The sequence below is a fragment of the Artibeus jamaicensis genome, unplaced genomic scaffold (genome assembly GCF_021234435.1).
Source record: "Artibeus jamaicensis isolate MK-2021 breed Jamaican fruit bat unplaced genomic scaffold, CSHL_Jam_final scaffold_1964, whole genome shotgun sequence".
Lineage (NCBI taxonomy): Eukaryota > Metazoa > Chordata > Mammalia > Chiroptera > Phyllostomidae > Artibeus > Artibeus jamaicensis.
The window spans coordinates 5195198-5219924 of record NW_026522030.1 but is presented as its reverse complement, the minus strand read 5'-3'; the positions used below and the strand labels follow the sequence as shown (position 1 = coordinate 5219924).

The following is a 24727-nucleotide window of genomic DNA, read 5'->3' as shown; positions in this document are numbered from 1 at the left end:
CCAGAAAAGTCTGTGTGCCTAAGAGCAGAGAATCTATGGGAAAGCAGAATGGCTCTACACGAGTTTTAAAAGAGGTGCGGATCAGGAGGGAGACAAGGTTGGGAGAGATTGGGGAGGTCACTGGAGTGAGTGACACTGAAGAAACTGGAGGAAGGGAGACAATGAGTGGAGAGAAACTTGGGGTGCAGCTGGGAGACCGCATGGAGTGTGCGATGTATCTCTTCTGCTTGTTCTTCCACAGGCTATTCCGTGTAATGTATATTGTTTGAGCATGCTTTATGGAGTCGGGTTTGCTTTTTTGTAAGGCACAAAAAGGGGTGGGTGGAAACCAGGCATCCCCAGGCAATTAGTTACCTCGGGTTCACTCTTGCATCCTTAGTGAACAACCTTATGGCCATGGGCAAGGCTCTTTTTCTCCCAGGGCTTCAGAGCCCCTTGTGCCATGTACCTTCAAGAAGTGGCTACTGAGTGAACAAATTCATGCAAGGTCTATAAAAGCAGGAAGCTTATGAGTGTCTGCTCCCCGGCAGCCTCCTCCCACCTCCCCAGGAACTTAGATGGTTTTAAGATCAACTGGGGCTTTGGTCAAAGGTTCAGCTGGATTTGTTTGTTCCTCTCTGATCTGCTTGACTGTCCCTGGTCAGGATCCCAGCCAGCCTGAAGCAAACACAAGAACTAAATAGGAAAATAGGCGAATAAAATAACAGCAACATGTTCTCCTAAAGCCCTGTCTAGTGCCGATAGGGCTGATGAGATAAGAGGAAATTTTATTTAAGAGGCAAGAGGGCTGTTGTTCATGTTGGAGACTTCTCTGACCTCGAACACTTTAGATGCGGAGATGAGCACCCCCAGCGTCCCACGCCCCAGCCCTGCAGAGATGTGCCCCACCACACTCTGCTGGGAGACAGGCAGCTAAGAACACCAGGGGAAAGAATTCCACAAGGATACATGTCGAATTGCTGGCCTGGATTTCAAATGCCACAGATAGTTTATGCAAAGTCTTGCACTGTTGTAAAATGTAACACAATCCACCGGCAGAGCTGCCAAAGCTTGGTCCCAGTTGTTTTTGAGAAAAATAAATAAACTTGAAAACATCTTCCAGCCCATAATGTGACTGTGTTTTACCCGTAGTCTCCTGGGTGTTGGTCTTCTAGAGATCTGCATAACTGAAGCCATCACCTAATTCCTGGCCAATGAGATGGTTAATTCTTGGGACCTTCACTTTCCTTAAGAAGTTACCTGTGGTGTTCAGGAAAACAATACTGTATTTCTGGGACCCCCACTGATGTCTCAGGAGGTGGAGGGAAACTTTGGCAGTGAACATATTTCAATGCTTTTCAACGTTTTAAAAAGCAGTGAAGCTCTCTTCTTAAATTAAATTGACAAGGCAGCTCAATATCTAAAACAGACGATGCTCAGATGATGCTCTGGTTGAAACAGTGGAGCAGAAACTAAGCAGATTTCCCCCCATCCTGACCTCCAGGCTGACACCTCCCAGGAACCCTAGGAATTCCTAAGTGATACCTTGAAAACCTATGATACAATCCAACATTCAAATGGGAAAGATGAACCCAAGGTCCAGACGGGTGAGATAACTAGTCCATAATTACACATCAAGTTTTGACAGAGCCTGGACCGGAACCAGGCCTTCTTCCAAAGGCAGCTCACCGGTGCAGAGCTCTTGGGTGACAATGTGTGATTCCCCAAGTTGGTAAAAGCAACTTTCTTCCTTTATTTGAGATTTCAAGGATAAAGTGATGCAAATGTTAACATCGAGGGAAACTACATGCAGGGCTTAGGGAACTCCCAGTGTTATCTTTGTAACTTTTTTGTAGAAAAAAAAGATTCAAACCAAAGGTTATTGCTTTAAGAAGCATCAGTCCTCACGGTTGTAGATTACAGTGCAGTCAAGTATTTTATCTTGACTGTGGTTAGTGAATTTGACGTGTAACTTTTCCACTCCATTTTCAGTTTTTCAACTCTTATCTACATGAATCCTTGAGTGCAGTCTTGCTCTGTGTGATTTTTTTTTTAAATAAATCACACTGAAATGTGCCTGTCCATTAGGTCTTGGTCTTTGTAATCCACTGAGCGTTATGCTTTTGCAGCCTCTCCATGTTGATGTCTATGAACTCACAACCAGGGCCTTCACTCTGTTTGGCCAGGGCCCATACCAAACAGATGTTACATAGTGTTTGTGTCATCCCTGTATATGAATCCCATTCAGTGCTCTGAAGTAATAAGTAATATTCTTACAGGGTCCCATCATGTAAATATGTTGTATTTTATGCATTTCTTCCCTAACAGGTGAACGTATAAACTATTTCCAATCTTTTGCTATTGTAGATACTGATGGAATGGATATTCTTGATCCTTGAGTATCTTGATTCTCTGTAGGTCAACCTCTACTTAGATCAGTGGACTGAGGCCTGTAGATGTGGAAAGACAGGCCCAAATTCACAGGGAGGTTTTGAGAGAGGAGCCACGTTAGAGCTCAGAGGAAAAGCACTTATGTGGGATGACCTCCTACTAATGTTCTGACCAATCATAAGAGCAACTCAGCTCTTCCTATACTTTTCCATCAGAGCCCTTGTCTGTTCTGCAGTTACAGTTATGCATGCATATGTGATTACTTGATGCAAATCTGCACATGTTGTCTCTCTAAGCTCCTTACCATCTGTCCTGTCTACCATCTTATCTCACAGTGCTTGGCAAACAGCAGTGACTCAATAAATATTATTTGAACAAATGAATGAACCAGTGAATGAAAGGACATTTGGATACAACACAAACCCCCTATGTTTGAAGAATCCTACTTGCTGTATATGCTTTGTGTTTCTTTTAACACACGGAGAGTATCATTGAGAATGAGTATGTGTGTATGTGTTTGTGTATGTTTACATGTATTTATAGGAAGTGATGGAACTGATTTTCTTGGGGGAAGCCAATGCTCATACTATCATAGTCTTGCTGTGTCATTCATGTGACCCCAAGAACAATTTACAGATTCATTCTAAAGTGGTCTACTTGCAAGGGTCTATGAGGTCTACCCCCCCCCATCCCCCGCCTGCCTTTTCTGCCCCTTTCCCCAAGGTCTAATAATACCAGGCAGCCTATCACAACTTAACCCTTCTGGATTTCTGCTTTCCTCTGAGCCTCTGCTTCTGTTCCCTCTGCCTGCAAAGCCCTTCCCTTATCTCTACCCTATTCTTCCAGACCCAACTCAAATAACAACTTCTCTAAGATTTGTCCCCAAAAGATAGAGTCTGGCAGCTCTACCACCAAAATGTATTATCTGTTCTTTCTTTGACAGCATTGAGGATTTCCTCCTCTACGTGAGAATGTGGGTTCCTATAATAGACTCCTGTCTCTCCTTCCCCTCTTTCTTCCTGCAGTGCCAAGGACAAAATACATAGATAGCAAAGGTTTATCTAATTGAATTTAATTCAACCTCTGAGACCCTACACAACACTTGTTTTTCTTTATCTTTCCCCAGGTGTGTCGAACCAAGGTGATTGATCTCAGTGAGGGCATTTCCCAGCATGCCTGGTATCCTTGCACCTTCAGCTACCTATACTCCCAGCTGACTCAGACCACTTTCTGGCTCCGGGTAAGCCAAAGCTTTGAGAGCCTCAGCATCTCCAGTGGCCCCCAGGAAGCACTGCCTCCCATGACCCTTTCTCAAGATAGTTTGTCTACCCACTGAGGGTCCTCACTGTAAGGACAGGGAACAAAGCATTTAATGGTGGGGATGCCTCCTGAAATGGAATCCCTTATTTGCTTGTGAAACACCCCTAGTCATTCTCGTTTGGGTAGAGTTTGGATACCCATCTCTGCCTGAAACCTCCTGTTCATTGTTCAAGACCTTTTACAATTGTTTTCTCTTCCCTGAAGTCTCTAGTGATCCCCCTAGGAAAAAAATGACTGTTCCCTCCCTTCTGGTCCTGGCTGTCTAGATGACATGTTTGGTCATCTGTTGGATGACACCTGGCACATGGTATTACATAGCTGTATATGAGCCCATCTTCCTAAGAACTGTGGATTGTACTGAATTTTGATTTGCATGCCACCGACCTATGTTGAACTTCATAGTCTGCAGTAATGCAAGGGCCATGTCTTATTACATCTTATTTAGCTTCGGCTCCTTGGTGCCTAGTCCAGCAGTAGGCATGGAGAAGTGGCAAATGATAACAGTACCCTTGTTCGTGGTTTTAGTATGGGCCAGACAGACCCTTTACTCCCACTGCCTTACTGAAAGTACCAGTCACCCTGTGATACAGCTCTTTACTTAACCCACCACTTAGAGGTGAGAATACACAGGCCCAGGGTGGCACAGCCACCCCAAACACCCACAGGAGCGTTTCAGAAGGAGCAGAGCCAAGATTGGAACAGAGTTTATGATCTCAGAGCTTGTGCTCCTCACTGTGAGGTATTGCTGCCCCCCGTTCCCATCACGGAGCCATGATGAGTAATCCAGTCCTGAAACAGAATTCTCCCCTAAACCCCTGCCCTGTGGCCGCTTCCCTACCACAGGACAGAGGGCATCAGTGACCCTCTTATGTCATGTGCATTTCAGGCATACTTTTCTCAGCCAATGGTTGCTGCAGCTGTCATTGTCCACCTGGTGACTGATGGGACCTATTATGGGGACCAAAGGCAGGAGACTATCAGCGTCCAACTGTTTGATACTAAAGATCAGAGCCACGATCTAGGTGAGCATGTCCCCTCGGGCCTGACTTGCTCTTGGCACCTGGTTTCACATTTGCCCATGCGTGGTTGTGAGGGTCCACTGAGAATGAATTCTTCCTCCCCCTTTCCTCTTCCTTGTTCTCCATCTGGCATTCTGGTTGCTTTCAAATCAGGTTGTGCCTGTGTAGCTAGAGGGGCCTGAATCTGAGAGGTACAGGGATGAGGGGTCCATGTGAAGGTCCTCCCTTCACTCACTCGCTCTGCCAGACCCCTTTACCCTCAGCATCCCATTTGATTCTCCAAAGACGCTGGAAGGGAGACCGAGCAAAGGCTATTTCCCACCATGCATGCAGCACCTGAGACCCGAAGAGACCCTGGGTCGCACTGCACTAGCTCCTTACCCTATAGCCAGAGGTGCCAGCGAATTCCCCCAGAGTGCTGGCTATGTGTCTAGCATGAGCTCCAGAATTTTCCATGGGAGTAAGAACAAGAAAAGGTCTGATCCAGGAGTAGGAAGACAGGCGAGAAGTCATCTGCCCCAGAACAAGGGCTAGAGCTGTCTTCGTGCCGCCCCACCTCTGCATACCCATGTGAGCCGTGGGGCAGAGGAAGGAGACCCAACTCCAGAGCTGATGGCCAAGGTTCAAATCCTGTCCCGCCACTCCCTCACCTGGAGAATGCGAGCAGTGTTCTCCATGACTCAGTGCCTCCCTGAGAGTTCTGCCTTCCCTCTTATGCTCATTGGAGACAATGGTGCCATTTTACAGTCAAGCAACATGCTAAATAAGATATGCCTTGAAACTGTTGAGATACGTGCCTGGCACAAGACCTGGCACTGGGGAAGTGCTGTTACGGCTCCCACGTTTCCAGTACAGCCATTCCAGGGGATTGGAATTCCAGGCCAGCCCCAAAGACCTGGCTTCAAAGCTGTGCCCACACCGTTCCACAGGGAGCTCATTTCAAAGACCCCTGGGAAGCTAGCCAGAGAGGGGTCATTCCAGGGTCAAGCAGAAGCCAAGGGAGCAGTGAGGGCTTTTGTGTTTTGTTTTTATGTTTACTTATTTAGTTAGCTTTAAAGGCACGGGGGAACATACTAATAAGGAAGAGAAAGAAAACCCCTCTGGACTTATCTGGATTCCTGGTGAATTTCCCTAAGTGGGAAGCAAATATTTTCATAGCTGTCCTGGCAGAGCATACCACAGCGGGGCTCTGCGCAGAGGTTCCTGAGCGCAGTGGGGAAAGTCTGGTTCCAGGGAGGGTCTTTAGATCCTGTTCCTTCATGTCTGAGACTTCCACGTGTCCCCGTCCCATGCCACCGGCTGCTCATCTTCTGTCCTGAGCATCCTGACAACCGCAGCGAAAGTTTCGCAGCTCTGAGAGCGGACCACAGACAGGGGCTGCTAGAGCGGGAGCTTCACATCGCAGCCTAGCAGGCCTGCCTGGATGTGGTCAGGAGTATCCCATTTTGTAGATGGAAAAACTTAGTGTTAGGGTTTGCTGGAGTCACGTGAGAAGGAAGTGGCTAAAGCGAGAATAGAATCGAGTTCCACCGCCACCAAAGCCAGCTTCGGTTCACCTACTTCATTCCCCCCACTTCATTCCCCCCCATCACACCATCCCCAGCCATCACTCCCTTCCCTCTCCTCTTGGATGTACTGTTTCTCCCTGCCCTTCTCCCTTCTACCCTGAAGGCTGGGTGCCTGCTCCCCATTCTCGAAAGAACTGAGGGATTATGAGCGGGGCGAGCTTGGATTCTATTTGGATTTGGCTGGTCGGTGTCCCTCTGGAAAGCCACTTCCTGCTCAGGATTCTAGTCTCGGGTCTACAGAACGACTACAGAGGCCCTTACCTAACAATAGGTCTGCCCCCGAGTTCCTAGATTAAAAATGAGAGTGGTCCCTCTCCGCCTCCCAGAAAGGCCTGTTGCTGTGAATTATTTCTGGGAAGGAAGCCTGAAAGCTGGCAACTGAGACCGTCAAGTCCTAACGCAATGTGGGAGGGAGGAGAGGGCCAGTGAGGCTTGGCTGAGGGGTGGCCCTTTGGGGGAGGAGAGGGGCCCTGGGCGCTAGGTGAAGGGGAGGCTTAGGGGGCAGGGAGGCAAGGGGTTGGAAAGATTTGGAACCAAGAAAAAAAGGCAGACAAAGAAACTTTCAATCAAACTCAAAATCCCCACTGGCCACCCAATGGTGCTTTTGTGCAGTGACATGAAAGGGTCTGGGGGCTTCGGGAAGGGCCCGTGGGGGAGGGCGTGACTGGCCTTGAGTAATGAGCCTGGCCCCCCGGCCCTCTGTCTCCCCTGACAGGCCTCCATGTCCTGAGCTGCAGGAACAATCCCCTGATTATCCCTGTGGTCCATGACCTCAGCCAGCCCTTCTACCACAGCCAGGCGGTACGTGTGAGCTTCAGTTCACCCCTGGTCGCCATCTCGGGGGTGGCCCTCCGCTCCTTCGAAAGCTTTGACCTCGTCACCCTGAGCAGCTGCCAGAGAGGGGAGACCTACAGCTCGGTGGAGCAGAGGTAAGGCGCCCTGGGTCTGCTCACCCTGGGCCACTCTTTGTGGCCAAGCAAAGATGAAGGAATGGGGTTGCCATGTGTATGGCTGTCGAAATCTGTGTTCGTGTCCCTTCTCCATCCTCTGGACGCTGGTTGGCCCTGCCTTTGGGCCTGAATTCCAGGGTTGAGGAAGGGCAGCAGGGATGGGTGGTGGAAAGAGAACCTTCCCCACCTGGCTTGCAGTCTCAGAGCTGACAGTGGCTTTCAGGGGGGCCCTGGAGTTACCACTTTCTCTCTCTCTGGACCTCAACATCCTCATTTGAACAAAGAAAGGATACGTGGATTAGCTCAATTTCAGCTCTGAAGTGCTAGAATATTCTGCTTCCTAAGAGGCACAGACAGGGAACATAACCCTCTGAAATTCGGGGCAGAGGACCTGTGGTTTGTCTCATCCAAGTTCACTGCATCTTGCAATGACAGGTGAAATCTCTATGTGTCCTCCAGGGCCAGCTCCGGAGATCCCTGCTGTGGTCTGGGAGCCTGTCTTCTAGCTGCACAACTTCAGTTCCTTAGCACTCTTGACAGGCTGTCTGTTAATGAGCCTAGTTTAGGGCTAGGAGAGGAAGGTGTTCCCCGCACAGAACAAGAGCTTCAGTGATCCTCTTCCTGGCTCTGAACCTACCCCTTCCTGCCCGTGTGTCCATAATCACGTCACTTCACTTTTCTAAGTCACAGTTTTCTGTTTGGAATAAACAGGTGATCCTATCTACGCCATGAGGTAGCTGTGAGGGTTAAAGGGTGACTTGCAGGCGAAGGTGCTCTTGGAAACTGTGAGGCACCATGCAAAGACAATGCACTAATAGAGGACATTTATCATCATATGATGGTGGTAATTTGCACCCAGAATTCTGCATGGAGCTCTCTGAGTGAGAGCTGGAAGAAGCTTCAGAGATTATCTAGAACTTAAAAGTGTCCAAACTTCTGTACCCTCTATAGTCCCAGGGTTCCAAAAGTGGGGAACTGGTCCAGAGTGATACAGCATCTCTCATGTTCGTTTAATGAGACCTAGAGGGAGAGAGGAGGGGTTGGGATCTCAGCGGGCACCCCCAGGAGTGGGGCCCTCTGAAAGGCGATGCAGCCCTGCCCTGTCTACCTGGGAGTGAGGAGAGGAAAGGGTGGGGGTGGGACGTGAGCCTTTCCCACGCCCCTGCTACCACTGAGCACACAAAAGGTGGTTGCAAAACCCACATTGCTTTGCACCCACTGTCTCCAGCTTCTGTTGTGCAAAGTCTGTTGCAATCATTTGGAGGCCAAAGAGCTCCTTAAATATCGCTCATTGTTATATTTCGCCCTAAGAGGGCTCTTTCATCCCTGGCTCTCCAGACTATAAAAATAAGTTAATTCTCAGAACCCAGACAAACAATGTGGATGGAAAATACAAATCCATCAGCCTTTTCCACAGTGCTTTCCACCCTTACCCAGGCACCCGCACCATCCGCAAGTAGACTGAGGCCGGCACTGACTTCTTTGAATTTTTAATTATTAGTCCCTGGGCCTGAAGGAAACAGTAAGAAATGTTTAACCTCAGAAACACATCAGTCGACTTGTGGAAGAACACTGAACCGGGGCAAAGCGTTGTCCTGTCTCTGATGGGTCATACGACTGTGAAGCAGTCACTCCTTCTCTGGTAGTGGATTGGATGTCTTCTGTGCTTCTCTCCAATTCTAAGAGCCTGTGATTCCCGCGAGCTAGGAGGGGCGAGAGGAAAGAGGACAGGACTGACATTTATTATTTTATTGTCTTATTGCATTGTCACATCTGCCCTGGACAGTACAGACAGAATGAGTGGGTCAAGTCCATCCAGGCCATCAGAGGTGAAACCCCGTTGTGTAGGCCCCTAACAGCCACGCTCTGCACACCAGAGCCAGGAACATCTATCTGGGAGAAAAAAGGGCTTTTCACAGCTGCTCATTGCGAGTGTGAGCATTTAGTTAGGGAAACAGTCAAGTGCTGAAGGCACAACCCTGAGGGCCTCTGCGGGCTTGGCCCTTAGCTTGGACTGGCTGGGACAGGCTGAGGCCCCAGGGCTGAGGCTGGGGGCGGATGGAGGACCCACCACCCCTCGGAATGCCAGGGGTGGGGGTACACAGCAGCTGCTCCTGGGGAGCTGAAGAGGTATTTACCCAAATAGCAGGACTGTGCAAATGTGCAAATGTATGAAAACAAACAAACGAGGAGGAGAGAAAAGAAAATAAACAACAACTGTAAAAAGCCATGGGGTGTTTTCCTTCATTCTAAAACCATGGAGGTAAATAGCATCACTTTTTATAGATTCCAGTTTGTAGTAGAAACATCCCACTTTGCTCCCTGCTGTTTTCGAAGTAGTCAAAGGCCCTGTTCCCTCCCTTCCTGTCCCCTCCCACCCATACCCCATCCTCTCCTCCCTCCCTATTCTTTCTTGCTTTCTCTTCTTGCTCTCCCTCCTCTCTGTCTCCCTCCCCTGTCTCCTCTTTCACACTCCCCCCCCCTCCTTCCCTTTCTCTTCCCCTGAGCAGTGTGGTACCCAGTGGGCTGCCACAGGACGAGTATCACCACTGCAGATCAATGCAGGTGGCGTGTTCTGAGGTAGATTCAAAGGCCTCCAGCCCCCGTGCAGCCCTGGGAGCAAATTCAGAGGTCAGAGAAAACAGGATCAGGTTCCAAACGAGAGGTCTGGCTGTGGAATTCTGGCCCAACCCCAGCTCCATACAGAGTGGGGGGAAGGGGGAGAGATGGGGTGGATGTGCGTAGTGATGGTGGCAAAGGGATCGGGGCTTTTTCAATGAGAAGTGCAGCAGTCATGAGTGGAGGTTCTAGTGTGTCTGTTCCATACGTATACGCATACCACACCCACCACCACCACCTCTGTCCTCATGGTTCTAAGCAGAGATTGAGCAGTTTATAATAAAATTCAGTAGGCCATGTGCTTAGACAAGTAAGTTGCTTATCTTCCTTCCTTCCTTCCTTCCTTCCTTCCTTCCTTCCTTCCTTCCTTCCTTCCTTCCTTCCTCCCTCCCTCCCTCCCTCCCTCCCTCCCTCCCTCCCTCCCTCCCTCCCTCCCTTCCTTCTTCCCTTTCTTCCCCTGCTACTGTTTCTGCCCCTGTTCCTGTTCCTGCCCCTGCCCCTGCCCTGTTTCTGCCCCTTTTACTTTTTGTATCCATTCTTCCTCTGCCTCAAATTCTCCCTGCCGTCTCTGTGCCAGCCCATCCGAGAAGAGGCAGTTTTGAGAGGGAACTAACTTTTAGAAGGCCAACTTGAAGAGAAAAGAAATTCTTCCCGTGGTCAGATGAACTCCTTCCAGCCAGGGTGGACTTTGTGGTTGGAGCAGGGTGGTGGGTGCACACAGGCCGGAGCCAGGAGCTCCTAGAGTCTGTGCCTGGAAAGGAGCCCCTGTGTAGAGCAGCCTTCTAGGTGAATGTGTATAAGAATCCATTTATAAAGTTTGGAGCCCAGAATGAAGCAGCTCATGGCTGGAGACCGTAAGCCTCACAATTGCTGTCTGCACGCTCACCCAACTTTCCCAACCTACCAAGGGATCAGCACCTCTCAGCGCGTCTGCCAGGGGTCGATGGCCTGGGGGATTATCCTGACAAATGGAAGCGTGGTGCCTAGCGTATGTGTATCTTCAGCTGTGCTGGATCATACCTGACTCTTCTCCAAGACGCTGTCCAGCTCCCGCCCCCATCAGCGATCCTGCTCTTCCAGTCCAGGATTACCGAGACTATTTTTTCTCATTCCAAAGAGTTCTGAAATGACAAACTTCTGTTGTTTCGTCACGTAAAACTGTGATCCCTGAAAGCTGGGGGGCTCCAAGAGGTTCTCTGGTACTGCTGTCCCGTTTTGGGATAGAAAACCTAAGGTCCAGATAAGAGAATTGAGTTCCCCAAAGTCACATGGCCAGTTAGGGGCAGAACCGGCATTTGAGTCCAGTTTTCCGGACTTCGAAGAGCAAAGATCTTTCCTCTTCATCCCAGGTTTCGGCACTACTGTCCCATAGCCAGCCCAGGCCACAGGCCCTCAGTCCCAGCCAGCAGCCTGGGACTGCAGCAAACTGCTGCTTTGGCTGGGCACGCACCCGCCGACGGGCACTTTCAACTCAGCTTGCCCTTCCCGTTGTCTGCAGAATCTCTCCTCTGACCCAGCACATCTCTGGCTTCCAGAATCCCAGGGCAAAAGAGCCTTCTAGGATCACTTGCTTGGTCATCTCATTTCTGGGCAATAAAAGGAGCCCCGTCATGGTGACTCTTTATGGGTCTCACTTGCCAGGTCATACCATGGCACTGGTGCCAAGAGCATTTCCCCTTCACTCCTTCCAGTGTCGTGCATGCTGGGGGATTGCTTTTTTTGCTTGTTTTTGTTTTGGTTTCCCTGTCCCCATCCGATCAACCCAGAATGATTTATAAACAACCTGCCTGTCATTATCTCCACTTCCCCATGGCATAATTGCAGCTAAGTGGCAGGGCACAGGAGTTAAGCCTTGAGTCAAGGGCACAGAGCCAGGAGAGAAGCCCTCGCCCGCCCCCTCGCTGTTGGCCTTCTCTGTCCTGGTTTCAGCAGGACGGAGGCCTCCTCAGTTATGCGTGGTTAGGGCCACATCAAGTGGGGGTGGGGGGTAGCAGTTGGGGGCTTGGCCCTCAGATCACCTAAGGTTTGACCTCTCTGTGGAATGTGAGTCTGTAAGTAAATAAGTAAACAGGTACGTAAGACAAGAGAATTTGTTAGGATCTGCTCATCTCTGCATCTGGGGAAGGGGGGGAAGGAATTCTCTACCTTTGCCCAGATGTGAGAATTTCACCAATAAGTTTCCTCTGTTCCTTCCATCAGCCCTCTGATCAGCCACATTCCTTCCTTCTGAGAAGCAGCTTTATTTTTCCTTTCAAAATTATTTGTATTGACTGTCCATCACTGGTATTAAATTCACCCCCCCCACCTTTTTTTTTTTTTTTTTAAGCCAAAGGCTTTGCTTTTGTTTTGTTTTCCTTGTTTTAATTTTTGTTTTTGTGTCTCAGAAATGACAGGGCTGTGTCAGGGAGTTATTTGGGAGGGGAAGTTGGGGTAATGGTTATCATTTTTAGACAGTGTGTTCACATAACCCTTTCAACCAACAGGAAAGCAAAGGGAGGAACAGGGACTTTGGGGACAGACAGGCAGATCACACGAATTCTATATGCACACAGTATCTTTGGACAAGCAATTTCAACTCACTTATTTCCAGTCTCCTCTTCTTGAAGATCGGAATGACAATCCCACCTCCAGGAGTTACCGCGAGAATACAAACAAGATGATGTGGATGAAACACAGAGGCCAGTGCCCAGCGCTGCTACCTCTCTCCCCCTTTTCTTCCTGTTTTCAAGCCTGCAAACCAGGTGCAGACAGATGTGCTGGAAAGCAGAGGTGCCTCACTGCCCCGACCACAGCGTGTTCCGGAAGACACTAGTTCTAAGAAATGTCCCATGGAAAAAGGTTATCAGAGTTTTGAAGACGATGCACTCCTTGGCCTCTTCTGGACAATGTGCTCTAGGACATTCAAGGTTCTGAGGCGTCCTGCAATGAAGAACGCTGGCCTGTCTCATCATTAAGGCGATGCTGCTTCGCTCGGAGGCCATGGAACCTTTGTGGTCAGCCGACTCAGGGAATATTTCCCTTCCAGAGCAGAAAGGGCCAGAGTGGAGAGACCGCTTTGTCACAGAACTTCGGTTTCCAAAGCATTTCTCATGCATTGGTCTTTCTGTTTTACACACATGCTGAGCTCCATCCTGTCCTGGACCTTAGCACGTGCCCTTTGCTCTGCCTGGGATTCCCTGGGTCCCAAGCCCCCGTGTGACTGATCCCTCCATTCCCTCCTCATGGAGGCTCCACTTAACCCCTTTATAAAAGTGTCCTGCCCTGTCCTCCCCCAACAGTCACCCTCTGTAATTTTACTTTGTTTTAGGGGCCTAAGTGTCTAAAACAGGCTTTTGCATTACTTTTCTTTGGCACATGCCCTTCCTCAAATACACAGGTGAAAGGATTCTGACCTGTCCCTTCCACTGCTGTGTCTTCAATGTTAGAACAAGGTCTTGTATGCAGCAAGGCCCCCAGGCGAGGTCTGTTGAATAGGTGGGTGAGTGGCGGACATGTCTCCCTGTTGACAGTCTTAAGAGATACATCATTTTATTACCTTCACGTGAGAGATGAGGAAACAAAGGCTCAGGGTGCGACATAACTAACTTTCCAAGGTCCGACAGCTGATGAATGGCAGAACTGGGGCTGGAGCCCAGATTTGCCCAATTGCTAAGCCCCATGCCTTTTCCATTTTAAAAAATCAAGTTTTCCAGTTTATCCTTTTCCTGCAAAGAAGCACATTAATATGCATGGAATTGGGGGGGGGTGCTTTTTCCTTACTGGCCCCACAGCCCAGAGAAGCCCAGATCGCTTGCCATTCGACAGGACTCCCAGAGTCCCCTGGGTCACCCTCAGACGTGAGCCCAGGGACGTCCTGGCAGTTCAGAGAGAGAACGGCCAGTCTGGAACTCGTAGGTCAGAAGACCAGCTTGGAAGCTGGTAGCTCACTGAGTAAATCTATTTAAATTGGAACCATGTGGCTCTTTCCCCCAGCACTTACACAACGTGAACAGATGCATTGTTTGATGTCAAAGCCCCTGTGTTGGCTCACCAGTGAGTCTCTTGGAGGCCTCCACGTGGTGCAGCTCTGAGGCTGTCAGGGCAGAGGGCAGGCGGAGACTCAGGTATCTCGGCAAGTGCCGGGGAATCCTACCAGCCCTGCATCCTGGGAGGGGATTCTTTCTTTGGGGAGTGCACAGCCCCATAGGCACAAGGTCTGAGGCCTGACTCAAACGCTTGCCCTTTCCCAGGTCTTTTAAAATGTGAACTGGAACACAAAGGTGAATTTGTTTGTGGTATGTTTTGGAGACTTCAGCTTCTCCCCCTCCCTCACCCCACTTTATTTTTCACCATACTTCTGACCAGGCAGTGGTGTGGGGTGGCAAGTAACTGTTCTGGTAAAACGCTCAGAGTTGTATCCTGAAACTGGCAAAAAGGAAAAAAAAAATGGGGAATTTCTTCTTAAACTGGCATGACCACCAATTGCTCCCTGTCTCCTAGATACAAACAGGAAAACGAAAGCCCTGAGGCTCTGAATTCAAATCTGCTCCCTGTGCTCACTCCATGCCAGGCCTTGGGGTAGCCGGAGTCAGACAGGTAGTAAATAGTGAGAGAAAAATGCCCCCTCGAAGCTTTTGGTGTTAGGAACCAACATGTCAACCTCTGTGAAATGCTTAAGAGCTATTGTAAGACACTGCCACCATCATCACGCCTTGCTGGGTAGGAAACGTCTGCTACGTGTGAGGCATTTTTATTGCCACTGCAATTGGTACCACGGTGAAATGGGCCTTGCCTCTACCCTCAGGGAAGTGCTAGTCCAGGTGTGGGGAGAGGTTGGCCACGAGGACTTTGGAGCCACACATCTGGGTGGGAACTTAAGTAACTTAACCTTATTGGTCCCCGAATTTTCCAACTGTAAAATGAATAACACTTAGCTCATAGGGTTGTTGTGAGGATGGCGTGAGCTCATGTATGTAATCCGTGAATAGTCACTAATGTTACTGAGTGTTGGTGTAACTATAATATAAGGGGAAAGGTCACCAGGCAAAGGGACGTCATGTCATTTCCATTTGCGTCCTGAGGATCAGCACGCACTCCAGCTCCGCTGGGCACCCAGGACCTGTGCCTTCAGTGCATGAAGCAAGACGTGGTAGCGTTAGAGAAAGGAGGCCAGAGTGACCTTAAGGAGGCTCACCTGGGGACACAGGTGTCCTGTAAAGTGTCCTGTAGAAATGTACATGTACTTTGAAGCATGGGTAGAATTTGAATTGGCAGGAAGATAGGAACAGCAGCTGCAGCAGGATGCAAGGCATCATCTCTGTGCAGCTTTCCTAACAATTCATAAATTACTTCACCATTTATAAGACTGCTCCATTCGACACCCCAGTTGAGCCACATGGCCCTGCGGGTTGGCGAGTTTGAGAATATACTGAAGCTCTCAGAGGTGATGTACCTTGCTCAAAGTTATACAGCTTGTAGGTAATAGAGCACAGATGTATTTATAGCACTAGCTACCATTTAGTGAGTGCTTTTCTGTGCCAGGAATTCTGCTCTGTCCTTTTCCTGAACCATCCAATTTAATCTTCACAGCAATCCTCGGAAGTCAGTACTGTCATAAAACATAAAGATGCTTTTATTCAACTCTGTGTGACAGAGAAGAAACACAGTGAATACTCACTGTAATCATAATGATCCCCATTTCACAGATGGAAAAACTGAGGCTCTTCAAAGTTCGAAGCATAATAACTTATAAAGCTTCCAGGGATTTGAACCTTGCTTTGTCTGTTTTCGTAACTTGTGCTCTTAACAATAAACTTTGATCACTGCCCCCAGAGTCTTCCTCACCCAAGCCAGCTCCCCTTCCTTCCCTCAGTGTCCTCTTCCTGCTCTCAGTCTCCACCTCCTGAAGTTTTAGAGAGGGAAGCTATTACCCTCTATCTTCCAGCTAGAGTGCAGAGGCCTTGCAGGAAAACTCCCTCTTACCCTCTTGTTTCTTCTCTCCTCAGCTGCGTGCACTTTGCATGTGAAGCCACTGACTGTCCGGAGCTGGCCGTGGAGAACGCCTCTCTCAACTGCTCCAGCAATGACCACTACCATGGCGCCCAGTGCACCGTGAGCTGCCGGACAGGCTATGTGCTCCAGATACGGCGTGACGACGAGCTTATCAAGAGCCAGGTGTGTGCAGGTTCTGGGCTCACAGCCCCTCTTAAGCCCAGAAAGGCTGACTGGGTGCTAAGCACATTCTCTGCTGGATCTCCAGCATTTAAAATAGTGCTACCACATAGTAGAGACTCCATAGCTATGTCGTGATTGAATTTGGGACGTGTACGGTAATCATTCCTTACACAGTAGAGTTCCATGCTACACGTATCAGAGGGTCTCTGGAGGACCAGGGGCTGAGCATTTTGAGTGAAACCTTTACAGTGAAAACTCCACTACAAGTGAATGGGCTGCTTTAGGAAGAGGTGAGCCCTCTGTCTATGAAATGTTCATTCATTCATTTATTCATTCATCAAAAACATCTGTTCACTGGGAAACAGAGGCTAAACTAGATGCTAGACGGGGAAATGTCATTAAGATACATCTAGTTCCTCCTTTCAAGGCGCTTAGTGACGTGACTGGGAGCAGACAATGAATCACAACGAGTTGTGACCAGATGTTGTTGGAAACACAGGAGGGTTTAAGGAAAGCGACCTGGAAGAAGTGACGTGGACACTGAGGATTAGATAGACAGGCGAAGGGGTATGTGTCGGGGAGAGGGAAGAAGTGTGTGTCCTGGGCCCTGGCAGGAATGGTGTGTGGAAGCCCACTGAGGAGAAGGGGCATGCCGCAGGGGGATTCTGCTTTTTCCTGAGCCTTCCTAGGCCATGAGGCTGGAGGGGCAAGCAGGGTGCACTGGTACAAGGGCCTGGTAGCTTGGTCAGGAAGTTTGGGGGTTATCTTTGGGTCAAGAGGGAGCTGTTGAAGGAAGTGACATAGTCTGAACGTGGTTGACAAAGGTCCTTCTGGCTGCCCACTTGGGTGTGGCTTAGAGTCTGACAGTAAGACTGGCTGCAAGAAGAGCCCTCAGGAAGCCATCAGAAGAGGTCAAGGAAGAGCCATGTGTCTTGCATGAGGGGAGTGGCAGGGAGTGGATTTGAGCTACAGTGGAATGTGGGTTCAGCCAGACGTTGCTGAAGGGCTCAGATGGGTGTGGGGACTTGGGCACAGTGGCAGGGAAGCCTGGATTTGAGGATGCACATCTCTGTCACTGCCTGCAGCCTCTTCCAGGGCCTGCTGGCACACTGCCCCTTCATGCCATATAACACAGGACATGGTCCTTGTTGCTGACAACACCTATTTGTATAGACCTGGGAGCTCCAGATTGCTTATCTTAGACACCTACTTCCGTGTGTCAGACACAGTGTGAACTCCTGTGGGAACAACTAGGTTGTTTTGGCAGTGAGGGACCCCTGCTCTCTTTGATGTGTGCTTAGGAGGGAAAAGTGTCCTTTGGTTTTAAAATCCCAGATTAACATTTGGCATCCCTAATCCCCTGGGATTTGGCAGCTTCCTCCTTGAGTGGAAGCCCCCAGGGCTGCAGATGATGGTCCCTCCCTTGGCTCTGTAGCCTGGCCTCACCCTTCCGCCTTCTAGTTTGGCTCAGATCACAGTCCACCTGTGACTTTTCCCAGCCTGCCTCTTCTCCACATCTACCTGTCTCAACTATCGAACCATCAAATTTTAGATGAGGGAGTGGCTCCTAGAACAATCCTTGCATTCAGTGGCAAAGAGAAAACTGAAATAAGGAAAGGAACTTGCCCAGAGGAAAAACATCTGTCTGCCAGATACCACAACAGGTTTCCTGGAACCCCCTCCAGAGCCAGAGGAAGACAAGAGTGACAGACAGTGTCCTAACTTGTGCGTGTTCCAAAGGCTACTTTGTCAAAGCAGCCATCATGCCCCAGACGTCTTGAGTCTCAAGAGTCTCATCAATACAATGGAAATGATGACCTGAAGAACTAGGTAGCAATTAGGAGCACAGCCATTTTCCGCTTATCTTCTTTCCAGCTGCGTAACTTGAGGATATTCACTTAATATCTCTGAGCCTCGGTTTTGCACCTGTAAAATGGGAACAGATATGCCTAATTCATACAGTTGTTGGGATTAGACATGAGCTAAAGTTAAACGCTAAGCATTGGTCTCCTGGTGCCCTGACGAGACTGTAGCCTGGGGGAGTAGGGTGTTTCCCCATATTTGGGGTGCAGTCTGCCATCACTCACTGTACCTGCCACTGCCTTCTAGACGGGACCCAGCATCACAGTGACCTGCACCGAGGGCAAGTGGAACAAACAGGTGGCATGTGAACCTGTGGACTGTGGCATCCCGGACCAATATCACGTCTATGCTGCCGCCTTCTCCTGCCCTGAGGGCACCACCTTTGGCAGCACGTGCTCCTTCCAGTGTCGTTACCCAGCGCAGCTGAAAGGTACGGAGGGCCCTTCGACTAGGTTTGCCCTGTGTCCTGTGTGGGAAGCCCAGAGGTGGCTTGCAGACTCTCCTTCTGGGCCTCAGATGCCAAGGGTTGGATGGGTTTTTTATGCGCTCCTGATTTCTTTCCACCAATTGTACTTAGGGAGTAGCAATCCCAACTGTACCAATTACACTTCCCTGCTAGGCAGCTAAGGAAAACTTAAGTGTGCAGGTAAGTATGGTGATGGAATCCCCTCAAATCTTGCGAATTTTGCAAGAAGCAAGGGAGAGAAGAAAGTAAGGAAGGAGAGGGGGAGGAAAAGATTAAAAGAGTAACATTTGGATCGATGTACTAGTCCTCTGGATATTATTAGGACCCTTAGTAAGCCTAAGAAGTAAGTATTATGATTTCCATTGTCACACAGGAGGAAATTGTCCAAGGCAACCCTAATGAATGGTGGGATGCATACTGGAGCCCTGGTCTTATCTTTCTCCAAAGCCAGCTGCTACTCTTTAAGAAAGGCTGGGTGGGGAGAGAAGAGTGGCCTCGGGTAGGGAGTGTTTACTGGCATATTTTGGGCGAGGTACTAGGAGTATTAGAAGATGTATGAGGTACCATCTGGCACAGTGAAGAAGAGGCCGTGTTTTGGAAATGAGTAAGAGGCTAGCCCGGGTATCCTACAATGTCAGGATTTGGAGGGCTCTAGAGCTGATCAAGAATAACGATTATTGGAAAGAAGGTAAAACTGAGGTCCTGTGAGAAGAAGGATGGAATCTGTGCAAAATCACAGAGCAAGTTAGCAGTAGGATGAGGAGAAACGCTCTTGGCTTCCACCTGAGTGAGCAATTCTGCATCTCTGCGCCTCAATACCCTCACTTGTAAAGTAGACTTAGGAGCACCCACTAAAGGGCCAGGTTGTGGATTCAAAGAGACGGCATATATAAAACCCCAGGGGGAGAGACTGTGCTCAGTAAATACACACCTCTGAGAGGCACCCTTGTGAAGCCTGGTGCCAGGGCTGCTCTCCTGGCCTCTTTGTCTCACAACATGCAGTCAAGTGCAGGCCCTGGGAACCTGGTATCACACAGGTAGCACCACAAGCCCACTTGCCTCTTATATTCCAGGTGATTTTTCTCTTAAATTTCACTTACATTCCAAGCCTTCTTCAAGACGGATGAGAAATATCCTGAGAATTTATAGCCTTAGAATCACTTATGCCAGTGTCTTTTATCAAATAAATACTATAAACAAAGACAGAACCTACAAAAATGCACAAGGGAAAAGATACTCTCAAGTTAAAAAAAAACACACACATCAAAATCATAAATGTTTAATGGAATGGCCTAAACTGCAATGTTACCTACATCACCTCAACTCAACTGTGTTGGGTGCACTTGAAATTGACTCTGGAGTAGGGTATCTAAAATAAGCATGCCCACATCCGACAAAGATATTTTCAAAAGACTTGCTTTCTATTATGGCTCTTGTTGCTGTTTCTATCTCAGCTTTGCCTCTCTAACCTCAGATTAGTCTGTTCACTAGTTTCCAAAAGATACGCAACACCATGGAGCACGTTCTGAAGATAGAGACTGAGCTGGCTGGTCTGGGAGACTAGCCACATCCAGCAGTGCCCAGCAATTAACCATCTTGCCTGCCCTCAGCTCTTTTATTCACCCCTTAACTTCTCCCTTCAGAATTGTGCCACAACCCCCCTCCCTTTAGGAACTCCAAATTCTTTCTCCTCTCTCTGGCAGAGACCCATTCATTTTTTTTCAGAAGCAGACAGCCAGGGCCTGGAGGCTTCAGCTTAATCCTACGAGTTTCATTAGGCATCTTCCCACAAACAGGACCACCTCCTAAGGGGAATTGCCCGACAACCCGAAAAAGAATGTTTTATCTTATCACCCTAGTATTTTGGAGATAGCAGAGTCTAGGATGTCATAAGGTCCAAACCACTACTGTGCTCTTTGTCCTTCTTCCTCTTCTTCTACTGTGACTTCTGTTTCTTCCCAAGAAAAATAAAACAATCTCTTCCCAAGTTCACCAGCACTAGCCTTCGGCTAATGCAGCCTCCTCAGTGTTTATTTGTCCTTGTTAGCTGCAATTTTGTTTTCTCAGAACAATACAGTGGCCAGTATATAGCCTTTCACATTCTAAACTCTTAGAGCTAGATAAGAACTCAAGGACAGCTTTGATTTAGGGCCAGAGAGGTTAGGCGGCTTGTTCAAGGTCACAGATATACTCACAGTACTTCATACACTTAACAAACGCATGTTGTGGGCCTACTGTGTGCTTGGCACTAGTCCGTATTCTGGAAATAAAAGATGATGAGATTGCATTCCCTGCCATTAGGATGTAGGCAGTGCCAACACTAAGTGTGGGTACAAGGCAAACCAGACCTTGGGTTGCCTGGCACGTTTCTCCTTGTATTCTGCTCTGGGTTAATTTTAATCTTAAAGGCAATCCCAAAAAGATTTCACCTTTCATATAACCTTATAAGTAAAATAATAAAGACAGGCATATCTCTTTTGGAAGTGTATTTATAATCATTGTAATACTCATTGGAGAGTGGAATTTTCTTCAGCGCATTTGTAGACAGGCTGAGCAAGTTTTCCTTTCTTGACTATAAAAGATGGACACACAAAGGTCAGGGTCACATAACTTTTTGGAAGCGAGACTCTGACATCAGCACTGTTCCCCTCCACAAGAAACCCCCAACTCAGAAATGCCTTTACCCAGGGTTCTGCCTCATGTTCCCCTAGAAGACTCAGGTAGGGGGATGAGAAAGGGAGGCATGGAAGTGACCTCCCTGCAAGGGTCTCTTCTAAAGCCAGTCACCACCGTGGGCAACCAGAGCTCTGAGGAACTAGGGTAGAATATTCCTCAGTTACTGCAGCTCTGGAAACTGGCATGTGCATCCACCAGTTCCGTCACTGGCTGAGTGTTACTTACAGGGTCACCAACTCCTCGGACTGTTGAACTTGTTTTCTGTGCAGGCAGAATGTGTATCCATGATCAGGACAAAGGGCGTCTTGCATTATAGATAGGGTTGCAGCTGCTGTAAACATCCTTCAGGGTATGGAGGTCAGGGCCAAGGGGATGTGGGCAGGGAATGGACATCATGTGTCTTCAAAGCCACATGCACAGTAGCGGCTGCAGCCGGGCATGGAAATGCTGATTCTGTGCAGTTCAGTGTCTGCATCTCCTGGTTTCTTTTGATGTGGGGTGGGAGCATGTCCATGGTCCTGAATCGCCAGTCGCTGCTTTCCTGCTTTAGTGTGGTTCTTTGGGCTGTGGCGCAGGGTTAACGCCTGTTTGCCCTCTCCCAGGGTTTATATTCCTGGTTTGCTTTTTGTGTGTGTGTGTGGTTTTGTTTTTCTATCTCCGGATGAACATTTTGCAATTTCTGTGTTATCTTGCCATAAAGGAACCGCAACTTTCACTTCCCCATTTAGGATTTGCAGGGCAGATAGAGGGTACATGTTAGAGTCCCAGCACTTTTTCCACAGATGTTTTATCCTTCTTGGATAATTTGGGGGGGGGGGCGGTGTTCTCCCCAGGTCTCTTATACATCCTCTTCCCCCACACCTTTTGCTATGACTGGGCAACCCACACCTCTGTCCCAATCACAGAGGCAATGCAAAAAAGCAGCGTATAGTCACTGGTGTTCTGGAAGCCTTTGCTTCTGTGGAAGCCGAATGAATCATCCTTCCATACCCTTTACTCCTTTGACGTGCTGTAGAAATAGCTGCAGTTTGTTTTTGCAGCATCACAGTTTATCAATGTATGACCCTCTGGGGGTTTACAGACACTGAATTGTCTTGTGCTCACCAGATGAATCACACTGACAATGATGGGAAGGCGGGGAGGGGCAGCAGAAGCGGGGGAGCTGACCTGAAATTGCACAGTACTCCCTGCTTTCTCCTGCTTTCTTCCTCTTCGTAGTCCTTACCGCCTTTTGGCATGCTAGATAATTTACTTCTCGCTATAATTTGTTCTTTTCCTCCCCATCCAATGAAAATATAAGCTCCAAGAGGTTTCCAAGAGGGTTTGAGGTTTCTTTTCTTTTTTTTTTTTGAGTTTTGTCCACTGCTTTGTCCCAACATATAAAGTGGTAGCTGGTATATAGTAGATGCTCCATAGATGCTTGTTGAATAAATGAAGCCTTCTGTGCAACTCACATGGTCCTTTCAGTTCTACTAATGTTGGGGAAAGGTTAGGAGGAAGAGGGGAAGGAAGGCAAGCAGACATGGAAGGTGTGAAAGAAGCAAATAAGGAATTGACAGCACTTTTCTGGACACTTATCATTAATGCACCATATTCTCAGGATCATAAGACTCACCTAGGTTTTAGAGGAGGAAAATAGGAAAAAAATTGAAACAAAAAATGTGGTAAAATATTTACTAACCTGTGACTCTGCTCCACCGCCACCTGCCCCCACCCCCAGCGAGCCAGGTAAGGTACATTCGGACTATAAGGTGCACCCCTCTTTCCTCCCAAATTTGGGGGGGTGCATCTTATAGTCCAAAAAATACGGTACCATGGAAGGCAGGAGAGCCCTGAAGGGTGTGCCTCAGTGTGTCAGGCATCATCCCACAAAGTGAAAGGTCACCAGTTTGATTCCTGGTTAAGGCACTTGCCTGGGTTGCGGGCCTGGTCCCCCACTGGGGGCATGCAAGAAACAAATGACCCATGTTTCTCGCTCACATTTATTTTTCTCTTCCTCCCTTTCTCCCTTTCCCTTCTCTAAAAATAAGGTAATAAAATCTTTCAAAAGGGAAAAAAGAAAGGCAGGAGCAATTGCTTTCTTTCTATAGATAGGCTATTGGGGTTGCCTCTCAGAATAGGTGACAAGGTCTCTGCTGAGCATACAGAGCCAACTTCCCATTAAAAATTATAACTGTCTTATAGTTACACAATGTTGGCTTTAAACTTCAGTTTGGCCTTTTATTAACTACGAGAACTTGGTCAAGTCACTTCCTCTCTGAGTCTATTTCCAAATACAAAGCATCACACTATGAGCACAGCTGTGAGAAAGCACGAGATTCTCATCACAAGATTCTCATCTCTCATTCACAAGAATGCACATCAAAGCACTCAGTACATAGTAACCGTCAGCTCCATCCCATCCCTCCACCCCTCCTTTCCTCCAGTCCGACCCTCCAGTCTCCAAATCCCAGGTCCTCCCTCATGCTTCCAGCCCTGGCTGTCAACACTATTCAGTGATCACCCAGAAGAGGAGGGTTTGATTGAGAAACCCAAGTTGTAGGTCCATCTCTCATTGTCTTGAGGAGGCCGGTGGAAGGCTGTGTGGATAATATACGACCTGGCAGGAAAAAGCCTCACTCCCTGGGTTTCATTTTTATGTGCAATGTTCCCTGTCAGGCCAGCTTCCCGACAGCCATCAGCACGCTGTCCAAGCTGGCATGGGCTACGGGGGACGTGCTGCTCTCTCAGCTGCTTTGGCAAAGCTTCACAAACCCTGGGGACTGACAGGAAAGTCAGACCTTCAGACAGCACATTGCCGTCCCTTCCAGGCGTGATGGGCTCTAGGGTAAATAAGAGGAGTAGGGCCCAGCAAGGAGCAGCCTCGGATCTCTCAGTCGATTCACATAGGAGCTTCTCTGTTGATTATTAGAAGGCAAGGGCTTGCATCCCTGGGCTCAGATGTACACCTGGCAAAGCAAGGAGGCCTGTGAGGTCTCCTTCCTACTGAGTGAAGAGGTTTAGGAGCAGTAGTCAGGAGCATTGAACCTTAATTCAATGTATACATGGGATAAGTCACTCTCCAAGCTGGTGGATCTCTTCTTCTTTGTGGCAGCTGTCTTGATCTCCCTAGGTCCCCAGGTTGTAAGTGGAAGGGTCTGAAATTATACAAGGAAGATCCTCTGGTTTTTCAGGCTGGCTTGAGTCCAGGCAGCTGCTGAGTTCACTTGGTTATCAGAGAGCCCTGTCGGCTAAGCCTACCTGTCTGTTGTTTCCAGGCAACAACAGCTTCCTGACCTGTATGGAGGATGGGCTGTGGTCCTTCCCAGAGGCCCTGTGCGAGCTCATGTGCCTAGCTCCGCCCCCAGTGCCCAATGCAGACCTCCAGACCACCCGGTGCCGAGAGAACAAGCACAAGGTGGGCTCTTTCTGCAAGTACAAGTGCAAACCTGGATACCATGTGCCCGGCTCCTCTCGGAAGTCAAAGAAGTAAGTGGGGCTGCAAACACAGACTTGTAGGTCCTGGAGAGCATCAGAGCAGGGTCTAGCTCTCTGAGCAGGAAGAAGTGCTCGTTTCTTTGCTGGACACAAAACCATTCTGTGCTATGGGAATCTTAAAGGACATTGTTATTAACTGCCTGCTAGCTGTGTTACCTCATGCAGGTGACTTCACTTCTCTGGGTCTCTATTTTTCAACAAGACAATGGTGATGTTAACAATTCATATAGCATTATTGTGAAGGAT

The 24727-nt window shown here is 48.6% G+C and overlaps 1 protein-coding gene across 2 annotated transcripts in view; it reads left to right on the top strand.

The window, feature by feature from the left end:
• The window catches only part of PAPPA (pappalysin 1), a 221280-nt gene that overhangs the window by 148759 nt on the left and 47794 nt on the right, over positions 1–24727 (top strand). For both annotated transcript variants that reach the window (XR_008389935.1, XM_037154716.2), the window contains exons 11-16: positions 3497–3610; positions 4577–4712; positions 6993–7206; positions 15831–15999; positions 18109–18292; positions 24262–24472. Coding sequence is in view for 1 of the 2 variants with exons in the window: in XM_037154716.2 (XP_037010611.2) it covers positions 3497–3610; positions 4577–4712; positions 6993–7206; positions 15831–15999; positions 18109–18292; positions 24262–24472 (1028 nt within the window). In the remaining variant the exon portion in view is untranslated. The remainder of the gene's footprint in view (positions 1–3496; positions 3611–4576; positions 4713–6992; positions 7207–15830; positions 16000–18108; positions 18293–24261; positions 24473–24727) is intronic.